Source organism: Medicago sativa, chromosome 8 (assembly GCF_051527215.1).
Source record: "Medicago sativa cultivar Bolivia chromosome 8, Bolivia_mono, whole genome shotgun sequence".
Classification (NCBI taxonomy): domain Eukaryota; kingdom Viridiplantae; phylum Streptophyta; class Magnoliopsida; order Fabales; family Fabaceae; genus Medicago; species Medicago sativa.
The window spans coordinates 6,019,418-6,031,209 of NC_140756.1; the positions used below are offsets into that span (position 1 = coordinate 6,019,418).

Genomic DNA, 11,792 nt, shown 5'->3' on the forward strand with positions numbered 1-11,792 from the left:
AAATAACATAAAAGTTTGTTTTTTTTTGCTTATATTTTGGGACAAAGAAAATGAGATTTTTTTGCTTATAATTTGGAACGGAGGGAGTATGTGATTGTTCTTTGTCAATATAGTTGTCTCTATTATGTATCCACTCATATTCTCCTCACCCTTTTAAAACAAGAGCTGCAACCAAATGTTAATTAGCTTATTAAATATCAATAACATATTAAAATTTCAACAAAAATAGAGAACATTTGTTATACCAAACCACATTAGTTAGACTATATATCAAGTATTACTTACACTATACTACTGGATACTTTGTTCAATATTTATTTTACATATTTTTCATTGTAATGTTTCAACCCAATCATCCTCATTCTAGAGATGATAAATCCATATAATTTTTTTTTCCTCAGCTTCATCATAGGTAAACATCCTCCCATTCTAGTTCTCTTCATCAAGGAAACCTAGTTGCACCATTCTCTGGTACAATGTCACCATTATCATCTGGAACACCATCAAATATGCTTAAAAAATTATTGGGTGCATGTAACCCAGGGTAATTCTGATAACAATCATGATTCTCCTCCATAAGATAATTTGTCACTTCTTTTCCTTTATTATTATCATTATACACATCATATTTGATGTGGCGATGCATTCGAGCAATTTGCATGTGCCAAGCAGTCCAGTCAGGGCGACTCCAAAGGTAAAGAGGCGGCGGCTTTAGGTTCCAGTCTTCCAATTGCTTATCTCGAGTATCAACAGAACCAGGTAGATAAAATGACTGGGGGAATAAACAAAACGAAAGACATATATAAGCCCTTTTGGGTTAGTCGCACAATCTTGAATTAAAATCATCGGAATATTAACAAACTCACCTTCCCCGAACATATTTCATCATCCTCCCAAATTAAATTATATCCAGCTTTCTTTCTGTCAAGTCTGGCAAAGTAGAAATTAGTGGAGAAATTAGTATTTTTCTCATTAATAAACCAGCAGAAAGACATACTAATCATGTCTGCTTTTCCATTGTGCTTTGGTGTATATATAATGTTTCAATTTAATTTATTTGTTTGAATTTCATAATATCTTCAGTTTCAATATTCATGTTGTATGTTCCTAAATTAAAATTTGAAAAAAATTGTGTTGTTGATGACAAATTTGTACAGAAATACTTCAGGCCAAAATTGATGACATAAATATTGGGGCTAAAGAAAGAAATGATACTAACCTTTTAGTTATTTTTGGCACAATAAGTATAAGGAGTTTTGGCTTAAATGTCAGTGCCTTGTCGATAAATTTGTTAGCAAGAGAACCCCTGACCCCAAAAGGAGGATTCAGCCCTATGATCTAGTCAAGTACCAAAGTGAAAGAAGATCATATTAACAACAACACTGAAATATTTATATGTTTTTGTAAACTAATTGGAGCAAAAGATTTAAGGCCTTACAAGATTAGAACCATGGGGTAATTCCTCAGCCTGGACACTCATCCAATCTCTCTTTTCGAAGTTGAAATCATTCTACAGGCAGAAGAGCACAATTAGCGATAAAAGGAAGTTTTGGCAGGGAAAAGTGTGAAAAGAAAGGAAGATCATAAAACTACTGTAGGAATTCAAGCATCTTGCAATTTTAAATTTGAAGCAGGAAACAACCATAGATAGGTGAGATGTAAAAATAACTATTCCATGTATAGATTCTAGACAAGTCAATACAACAAGCACCATTATATTTTATTGCACATGAGTTTTAACACCTTAAGCAAAGTAAATGCTAGCTGAACCAAAGAATGACCATGAATCTGCATTTGCGTTAAGGTTATAAGTTATAACTAAATCTACAATATCTATATTAGTTGCTGGCATCCAAAAAATGCTCAAAAAGTTGAGAAACAATTTACCCATGTCATTGATAAGTAATAACCAAATTTAGTAACTATGTTATGTATCGGTAGATAGATCCAGTAATGTACCTTAGCTTGGAATAAATCATAGTTCTTAAAGGAACATAACTTCCCAGTCTGCTCAAGCTTTGATTTCATTAGACAGCTGAAGTCATTTGCACCACAGCAGAAGTCCAAAACCTGGAGAAGGTACCACATAAATATGAGGATGCAAATTAGTTGAAATAACAATTAAGTTAAATTGAAACTATCAACATCGATCATTCATATAAGAATTTTCATTCCAATATCATCTTCCAGTCATTTAAAGGACCAGGAAATTAAAAACTGATTTCCTCCAATCTAATTGACCAGGAAATTACCCAGAAACTTCATACACTAAAGCTGAGTATTTTATGGGTTTGTTTAGATTACTTATTTCTGATTATTGTATAATGGCTTAAGGTTTAGAAATACGAGATTTGTTCATGTATCCTAAGATACTGAGCCAGAACCATCTTTAAATTTAGATATAAAAAATACTAGTGGTAGAAATCAAAAAGCAGGCAGCTATCAGCTCTGAAAAATAATTACAAACAATTAAGAATGCTCGACATGCATGTACTTGGTGACAATATCTTCAATACTTTTTTTTCTGGAAAAGGTGATGATAGCTGGATGGAAATATTAATGCAGTATACTTGCAATAAATTTATATCAATTACACAATGACAGTGAAGTGTATACTACCAACATAGATATGCATAAAAGACAACTACATACCGTGTCACCACTCTGGACATACCAATGAAGCCTATCAACAATCTGCATTAGAAAGCTCTACATTAGCTATAGTAATGAGCAAGAATTCAAGAAAATTTAAAACATTAATGAGTTTATACACATTAATGAGCAATCAATTACAATCAATTATCCCTGAGGCTAAGAGCAAAGTAAAACAATCTAGTTTAAAATATAAGCATCTAAGTTAGCGATGTACAATAAATTCCCCCAAGTTGTGTTGATAATACGAACAATATCATGCTTATATAATAAGTTAATAACTATAGGATAGTTTTGTCTATTGTGCAGCTTTCATTTTCATCAAGACAAGGCCATACAAGCATAAATTTTGATGACCATATATCCAGCATAGTTCATGCAAAAGATCATGAGAAATGTAATACAATTTCAGCTTATTGATAACCAATACTTGAAAACAATATTCTAAAAGAAAGTATTTACCTCCTTCAACTTATCTATTTTAGTGAAATGGCGACCAAATGAAGTATATCGCCTGCCATGAAGAAAAGGTGCAAGATATACCTTGAGCTGCTTCTGCAAGTTAATTATAATCAGATCAGAGTTAAGCGTTTTCTTCAAACAAGCACTCCATTCATATCTCTACACTAATACTAACTGATAAGCTTTTGTATGAAGTTGAAAATTATAACAAACACTCTCATGCAGGTATAATTGAACTTATAATGCCATCGAAATCAAATATTGTGTTTGCTTGTGCGTGTATGTGTGTTCAATGCAAATATTAAAGTCATGACAAAAGGGTGAGAAAGATTAGAAAGAAGGTCTGCCTAATTTTGTGAATGTGTGTATGATACAAATACCTGTGAAAAACTATGTATACAAACAATATAGGTCATGTACTAGTTTATCATAAGTTAACAAAAAGTGTAAGCCCAGCTCAGCAAGACCAGTTGTTGTTTGCATTAGCTTACACTCAAGTTCAGTAAACACATAATTAAAATCATGATTTAGATTTTCAATATCAAAGTATTCATGTTTTCATCCAACAAATTAGAGAGTTTACGATATGTGATTGATGACATGGAGCCTCTATAACCAAGCGGTCTAGAGTTTGATTTGATCCCTGCCACTTCATTCAAATAACAAAAAAAAAAAAGGAATTTCACCACAAGGAAGAGGGGCTTGTGGAGTATCCACACTTCAAGCCCACATGTTAGGATTCATGTTGCAGATGTAACAGAAAATCATTAACGTGTCTTCACTCTTCACCTAACAGCTAAAGCTTTCAGCGTAATTGTTCACGGAAATAACTTGAGCAGTTAGAGAGAGACATATGAATGTTTGTAAATTACACCTCTATGAATCTAAAAAGTACTACAAAAAATTATGTAGGATAACATGTTTCAACCTGCCAAGTAAAAATCTGATGAAGGATTTTTGGATCACAGATAGCTTTTGCTTCCTCAATACTACATCCTTCATCTAGCTTCTGTAAAGCTATTTGAACAGCCTACAAAAGAGTCAGAGATCCTATCATCAGAAGCAAAATGGATACTTAACCATTTAACTTAACATGCTCAGATTCTATTTGACATCAAATTCTGACAGCTACATTGAAGTGGAATGAAGAAGACAAACCTTAACTGAACCCTCAACTTTTCCTTGAGTAAGGGTCTTACGAAATACAGTTTCTGTGAGACTCGAACTTGTATTGACGGCTTGATGGTCCTTTTTATATTTTTCCATGTTCAATGTAGAAGTGGCTTCTTCCATTAAAGCCAAAATTCTGCATAGCATAACGTCCAAATGTAAACAAGTGAATTTGCAATCAATCTTTTTCTTCAATTAATCCTGATAAAAAGAGCAATCATATGATAATGCACATAAAATACCGTTTTTCCATATCTGCTTTTCTATCCACAAGTGAAGTTTTGACTTTCTTTACCGGAGGCTTCTTCCAGCTTGTTTCTTCAATTCTACCAACAGATCTTTTCTGTTGGTATCTAGCTTCATCCAACCTTGGATTGCAGGAAAAGTTATCATTTTTTAAAGACACTTTGTTTACATAATTTGGTAACGACCTATTTGACCCAGACATGGTTTCAACTTTCAAATGTTTTCCAGCCCTGTCAAAATAAACTGGTCCAGTTGACATATGTGTATCTTGGTTAGAACATATTTTCTCCATAACTTTTGAAGAACCACCCATTTGAAGACCAACTCTTTCCTTTATAGTCATTTTTGGCTTCAATGTCTTATTAGGAAGAAGATCTTCAAAACTTTTCTTCAATGGTATAGCGTCCTTCTCTTTGTGTAATGATTCGGTACTGATTATCTTCCTTTTGACTTCCTTATTAGGAAATATCAGATGGTCTCTAGCAGGAGTTCCGAGTTCCAAAACTATTTTGTGATTCCTAAACAACAATGGGTTGTAAAGAACACAGTGTAAGGCCTCATATGACTACTAGTTTGAGGACAGTGTATCAAAACACATTTTAATATCCAGTTACCAAACACTAACAACTTACATGCAATACATCAAAATTCGTTTGTCAAGGAGATTGTCCCAAGCCCTCATCTCAATGCCCGTATAATAATCATATGTGAAGGAAATTTCCCTGAAGAAAGTAGTAAAGTTAGAGATAATGAGACAGCACACATGATGCACAAATAAGAGGTATAGAAATAGAAGGGTGTTCAACATAGGACACATAAAACTGTTGAAGGGAATACAAGAAGAAATAAAAACAAGAAAAAACCTACTTGGGCAAGCATTTCCTGTGGTAAGCTTTAGGGCAGCGTCTACACATCGCAAATTGCAGATCATGAACATTTCTATTTTCACCTTTTCTGCATAAAGAACACATATGAAGAGGACAGACAAATGTTTTTTCGATGATAACGCGCTTTCTCATTTCCTCTTGTCCAATGTCAATGCCAGGGTAGAGTAGTCTTGCAACACATTCAGGGTGGTAATAGTGACCACAATTTGCAGTAACACAAGGAAATACCTAAGAAAAAACAAAAGAAATGTTTAATTACACATTGATAGTTGGCAACATTTAAATTTACTTACGTCAATAAATGAAATGATCAACAGTATAATCATGCAGCAGTCAGTTAGACGGTAAGAATAATGGCATAATAACTAAATAAATTGAGGTTTGGATTGAAGTCCAAAATCAAAAGGCCAGAAAACAAATAAAACAAAGGTTCTACACATTTTCAACACCCGGTTTTTTGCACAAAATAATAAAGAAACTCTTCTGGACACTTAACTAATCAGAACTGAAAACCCCGTGGGAGAGAAAAAACTAATGACATATATCCTTGGATGTAATTCATATGAAATTCTGCCAAGGCTGAGAAAGGCCAGATGCATTGTATGTGAAAGCTAAACTTGATCTGAAATATACCTCTGGATTAGATGATTCATCGGATGAACCCAATTTGCCACATGCAAAGCATTGATGCTTCTTATGTTTACAATTTTCACAATAGAAGTTTGGAAAAGCCTGCAAAGTTAAGATTTGGTTTTATCAAATTCAGTTGGAATCAAAGAAAAATAATGCAAACTCTGAGTTGGGGAATTTATTGAAAAAATATAGTAAGGGAAAATTGGGACAACACTCACATTGACTTCAGTACGAGTGTAACCAAGAGATGCACACAATGAATCTCTACCATCCTCTATGGTTGCATGGAAGGATCTCAAACATCTTCCTTCACAACTGGATCATTAAAATAAATATAAACAGTTAAGTAAAAAAAGAGTAAGGTTGTTTACTTTTCGATGAAAGATGATAAGAAAAGGACAATAATAAGTCTTTATGGTTAGAGACTTATATGGTGAATACATACGGAAGTATTTCACCACCGTTATCACAAATTGCACAAACAGTATCGTATCCGATATCTTGCTCTTCATCTAAATTGAGTTCGCCTTCTCCGTCAGATTTGTCATTCTCCTCCTTCGGATCCTCATCCGCTGATTCAACCATGTCATTCTCCTCCTCCGGATCCTCCTCTGCTGATTCAACCAAGTCATACTCCTCCTCCGGCTCCTCCTCTGCTGATTCAACCATGTCATTCTCCTTCTCCGGATCCTCTGCTGATTCAACTATGTCATTCTCCTCCTCCGGATCCTCCTCCTCTGATTCAACTATATCATTTTCCTCCTCCGGATCCTCCTCCTCTGATTCAACAATGTCATTCTCCTGCTCCGGATTCTCCTCCTCTGATTCAACTATCAGTTTTAATTTCTTTGTAGTGTGAACATCCTGCTAATTAACCAGCATGATAATGAGTAAGAAAAAACATGAAATATTACATACTAAAAACGAAAAAGAAAAAACAATTATGCTCACCGCATGGAAGTCTTCATTTGAACATGTCTTTCCAATGAAATTAAGCAAATACTGCCCAATGAAATAAAACAAAAATTAGGAAAATGCCACAGTTACCATGAATTCTAATATACTAGGCTCAGGGGTTCCATTTATTTTACTAAAAAATAAGGAACAGGACAGCTCAAATGAATTATACTTGATATAATTTTTAAGATATTCTAATTATTGGACAAAAAGTAGTCTGAGGACATAATGAAGGTGATGGTGGCGCAATGAAGGTGACTATGGTTTCGAAATAGAAGGAAAGTCTCCCGGATCGAAAGCATTAATACCAACTTAAAAGGTCATTTGATGAGTTACAAGTTACTGGATCTAATGCGTAAACTATTGTACATGAGTCCCTATAGATATTAATAAGGAAAAAAGGAAATAAAATCATTTCATGTAAAAGCAAAAGGCAAATGTAATTGAAAGATCTAGCGTAGAATGGAAGTACCAACCCATAATAGATCTTTCTATATACAATTACTTCAAGATTGCTAAATCAGCTCTAGGAAACTGATTTGTGATTATTAAGCTGTTTAGCACATTGTCTAAAAACCAGTCTTTCCTGAAGAGACTAAGATACGGAGATTGACTGATTTCATGTAAGAAAATTTTGTTTTGGAGAAATTACTACCTTGTTTGTGAATTCTAATGATAAACTAGTAAACATCTTACCTAAAAATATGCATATGAACGCAAACTTGATGCATGTAACATATATGCATTTGCATAGGGGGGGACTAGGGGAGTGTTGATATTATTCGATTTGGTTGATATCTCGTAACATTAGAAAAAGAAAGAACTTTTTTTTGAAAGAAAAAAGAACTTGAATATTCACTTGATGCATACAAACATATTTCTGAAAATAAATATAACTACATGAGGCTGAGAGGGTTTCTTTCTATCAAGGAAATTCAAACATACATACAAATCCAAAATATTAATAGAACTATGAACCTTGGATTTTGTTAAATCTGTGTTCCTTTTAACAGCCTCACTAATCAATGCCATATGACTTAGAACATCGTTCTCAGATGGTTTAATATCAAATGAGCTGCAAAACAGACAATAATTTCATTGGAAATGGATCGGAATATGAGAACAAAAGAAATCTATGAAGGATGAAAGAAAGTGTTCACCTAAACTCCTTCAACACTCTGACAAGAATAGATACTCTTGATTCCTCTGGTTTCCATTTCACACAGTGCAACCAATAAACTGTAACCAAGACTGACCTAATAGTATTTTCAAAGCATTTTCTCGGTTTTAGAAGAGTCATCCAGTATTTCTCCCTCAAAAGCACTGAAATTTCAGGCTGCTCACAGGAAAGCTCAAATCTCCATCCTATAATCTGTTTGTGAATTTTCTGGAGACCATTATCGGTGGTGCCATGCAAAAACACTTTGGCTTCTGAGTTACATGTGACATCATTAACGCTCCACAATAATGTCAAACTAGAAACTGACACAAATTCAGCCTTATCATTTTCAAACCAATAACCATCAACAGAATCCGGAACAATCTCCCCCTCTTCATCTGATGACGCCATTAGTTGCTAAGAACTATGTTCAGAAAATCTGTGTAATAATATGAAATATATAAGTTTTTGCATCATACGCGGTCAAAGAGTTTCTATCTCAAAATAAAAATGCACACAAGCTTTCAATCAATCATGTCGTTTTAATTAATTTCCCAATAAATAAATAAATAAATAAATAAATAAATATGGCATGAAGAGCATTGCAAGAGAAGTATAAACACGCATTACAATTCTATACGAACAAAAGCTGATTTAACACAGGTGAAGTGCTCATAATTAGATACAAAAACTCACAGTTAACAAACAAGAAATACCAGGTCAAGTAATTGCAGGACTCACAGAACAAATTATTCTATCTAGAAGCCAAGAAAATAAGATGAACATTTCATTCATGTTATTTAACTTACTAGAAAATGAAGAATACCTCCGTTGGAAGAAAACAAAAACGAGTTCAATGGAAATGCAATGTTGATGTAATTAGATTTATACTGACATCCAATGAGAACTCGACGCATTGTCACATAAGTCTACTTTTGTCATTGTAAAAATTTAAAAAAAAATTGAGGAAGGGGATATTATCATTAATAACGATGCACTAATGACCATATTTACAACCGTCCCTGTTCAGATTCGAACTATGTCCTACAAAGTCAACCTCTTACATGAAGCACGGACACCAGACACGCCACTAACAAGTCAACACCGGTAATAATTCGAGAAAATTAATTATTATTAATTAAATGTGATTTATCACACAGCGTCAGTGTCGGACACCGGACACGCCTTTGATCAGAGGTGTGGGTGCTACATAGCTTACCAAATGCATTTCCCCTTTTCTCAAAATAAAAGAAAATTAACAATATGCTAGACCTATTTTCTCTCTTCAATACAAACAAACAAAAAAACCTCAATCTACAAAACCCTTCAAATGTAAATAAAAAATAAACCCGAATGTTGAAATTGAAGCACCACCTTTTAGTTTTACTCTCTAAACCCTTGTCTCAGCTCAACATCCTCGTGCAAAGCACGTGACTTTGCAACTCCAACATAATTTTCATACACTTTCTTGTAAACCCATTTACAAAAAAACCTAAATTTACAAACCCATTTTGCTTCCTTGTAAACAATCACACTCAGAAACTAGAAAAACAGAAACACAACACACACAAAAAAAAAAACCTAAATCACACACACATTTTGCTTCGTACTATGATTCCTTTCAAGTTAAAAACAAACAACAATGTTACAGTAAAAAAAATAGAAACAAAATCAGAAAAATAACTAGAAAGTACAAAAAATGAAAAATGTGAAGAAGAAGGAGAAGAATTTACCTTTGTGAAGATGAAAAGTGTGAGTGATTGATTTGAAGCTTGCATTACACGCAGCTTTCTATTTTGATATTCATTTTCTATTTTTTTAAGATTTCTTTGAAGCTGTTGAGTTTTTGTTTTCTAGTGAATTTTTGGTGAAGGTTTTATCATGGTTCATTTGTGATTTATGGTCACACTCTTAGTATGTCATAAATTTCACATGGGACATTATGGTAGTATTTTTTTTTTTTTTTTTGACAAATTTTGGTAGTATGTTTATCATGTTGTGGTTACATACACGCAAATCATAAAATTAGAAAATCTAAAAATGTAATTTGATTACTTTTTTAGAACATAAAATTTATTTTAAACGGAGAATTTGGACAAACTTCGTGAGTGGTTTATTATAGACTGGTATTTAAAATTATTCAAAAATTTCAACGACTATTAATGATATTATTAAAAAAAACTCGTGATATTTTTTTTGATTTATGGCTAAAATGACGGGTGACTATTGTTGAAAGTCCTTCTAAATGTAGGGACAAAAATTATTTAACCTGATTTTAAAGTTTAGTTTTGTAGTTATTATCATTTTTTATAGGGTTTGTGATTTTGATCCTAAATATTGGATTTGGAAAAGAAAAGATAAACATTTAAGAAAAATAGAACTAAATTCCATTGAAATGGACCATGTCTGATTTCTAATGTGATACAGTCCATTGTTCCAACAATTTCAAAAGGAGAAATGCATTTTGTGACGAAATGAAAATTAAAGATAGGTGTGACATTTACTTTGGCAGTATATATAGCACCACTACCTCCTTTATTTCCCTAAATCTAGAGCTTACACTCATTCACCATTAAATACTTTGGTTTTCATAAGTTTTCTCGATGTATTAAGTAGCAACGATGTGTAAAAAAAAACATGACAACAATTTTATCTATTTCTACATGTGAATATGTGATATATTATTTTAAAAGATTTTGGTCGTGATATATACATTTTATTTAAGTTCTCAATGAATGTGGAGAATTTGTTGTCATTCCAATCATGAATGAAAAAGGTTTAATTAGCAGTAGTATGTATGGATTATCATGACTAATTGCGTTGCGTTATTAGTTTTCTTTTCATTTGCATATATGGATAATCAAGAATAATTGCATTGTTTGGGGTTGTGTAATTAGGTGGGGATTCTTAGATTTGGGATTTTAGGTGGAGGAGAGTCATATTCGCTTACGAGTAAGATCTACTTGTGGGGATTTTAACGTCATGAATGCCATAATTTTGATTGTTACAATGGATTTTTGGACCTCTAAGCACGACTTTTTCGAGAGCTATATAGTTAGGTCAGCTTATCTGGTCCTCTTCAATGGGGCTTTAGTCGAAGGAGAGATCGGAGATGGAGATCAACATCTTGGCTCAGGTGTAAAAATTGTGGGGCTCTTCTAAGGTTGTCGTCTTCTCCTGACAACTCCTCCAGGATAGGGTCTAAATGAATCAAAACCTCTTCAAGTGTGGGTTGATTATGGACCCTGATGGTGCCTCTTGTGTGTTTTGTGGTACTACATTGGAGTCGTCTACTTAATTGTTCGTTACCTAAGGTTTAACTCTCCACGTGTTGTATAATATAGTCAAGTGGTTAAGATGGGAGTTAGTGTTAGCTCCTAATATTTTTAGGGTCTTTTTAATCCTTTTCAGGTGTTTGGGGTTAGTCAGAAAGTAAGGTTGTGTTTGGCTTTAATTTGGAATGTTGATGTGTGGACCATTTGGAAGTCCTGCAATGATATAATCTTCTATATAAGGGTTACCTCTGGGGAGATTCTTAGGGATAAGGTTAAATTATCTTCTTAGAAATGGTTCCTTGCTAAGTACTCCAGCCACCCCTGTTCCTTATGTATTTTAGAAGAAAATGC

At 33.4% G+C, this 11,792-nt stretch overlaps 1 protein-coding gene across 8 annotated transcripts; it reads right to left on the minus strand.

Annotated features, from left to right (window-relative positions):
• Positions 1 to 214: 214 nt before the first annotated feature.
• On the minus strand, positions 215 to 10,084 carry LOC146896430 (protein ENHANCED DOWNY MILDEW 2-like). Of its 8 annotated transcripts, none has more exons than XM_085732681.1 (19): positions 9,900 to 10,084; positions 8,168 to 8,605; positions 7,986 to 8,082; positions 7,002 to 7,052; positions 6,496 to 6,914; positions 6,269 to 6,365; positions 6,051 to 6,149; positions 5,398 to 5,645; positions 5,163 to 5,252; positions 4,527 to 5,048; positions 4,273 to 4,420; positions 4,043 to 4,144; positions 3,115 to 3,207; positions 2,653 to 2,694; positions 1,960 to 2,070; positions 1,439 to 1,510; positions 1,220 to 1,338; positions 867 to 930; positions 215 to 772 (listed from the first exon to the last, which is right to left on the minus strand). In XM_085732681.1, exons 2-19 carry the CDS (start codon positions 8,575 to 8,577, stop codon positions 443 to 445), a joined length of 3,114 nt encoding a protein of 1,037 aa, XP_085588807.1. In that variant the 5' UTR covers positions 8,578 to 8,605; positions 9,900 to 10,084; the 3' UTR covers positions 215 to 442. The 8 variants fall into 8 exon arrangements, with proteins under 8 accessions (XP_085588807.1, XP_085588802.1, XP_085588809.1 ...); XM_085732676.1 differs by having other exon boundaries at positions 6,496 to 6,917; positions 9,900 to 10,053; XM_085732683.1 differs by lacking the exon at positions 9,900 to 10,084 and adding an exon at positions 8,993 to 9,880.
• Positions 10,085 to 11,792: the final 1,708 nt, after the last annotated feature.

Coding starts and splice junctions, on each gene's coding strand:
- LOC146896430 (XM_085732676.1), bottom strand. CDS start 8,577: ATGGCGTCATCAGATGAAGAGGGGGAGATTGTTCCGGATTCTGTTGAT. Junction 6,366..6,495: donor AACGGTGGTGAAATACTTCC/GTATGTATTCAC, acceptor TTAATGATCCAG/TTGTGAAGGAAGATGTTTGA. Junction 6,150..6,268: donor ACACTCGTACTGAAGTCAAT/GTGAGTGTTGTC, acceptor TTAACTTTGCAG/GCTTTTCCAAACTTCTATTG.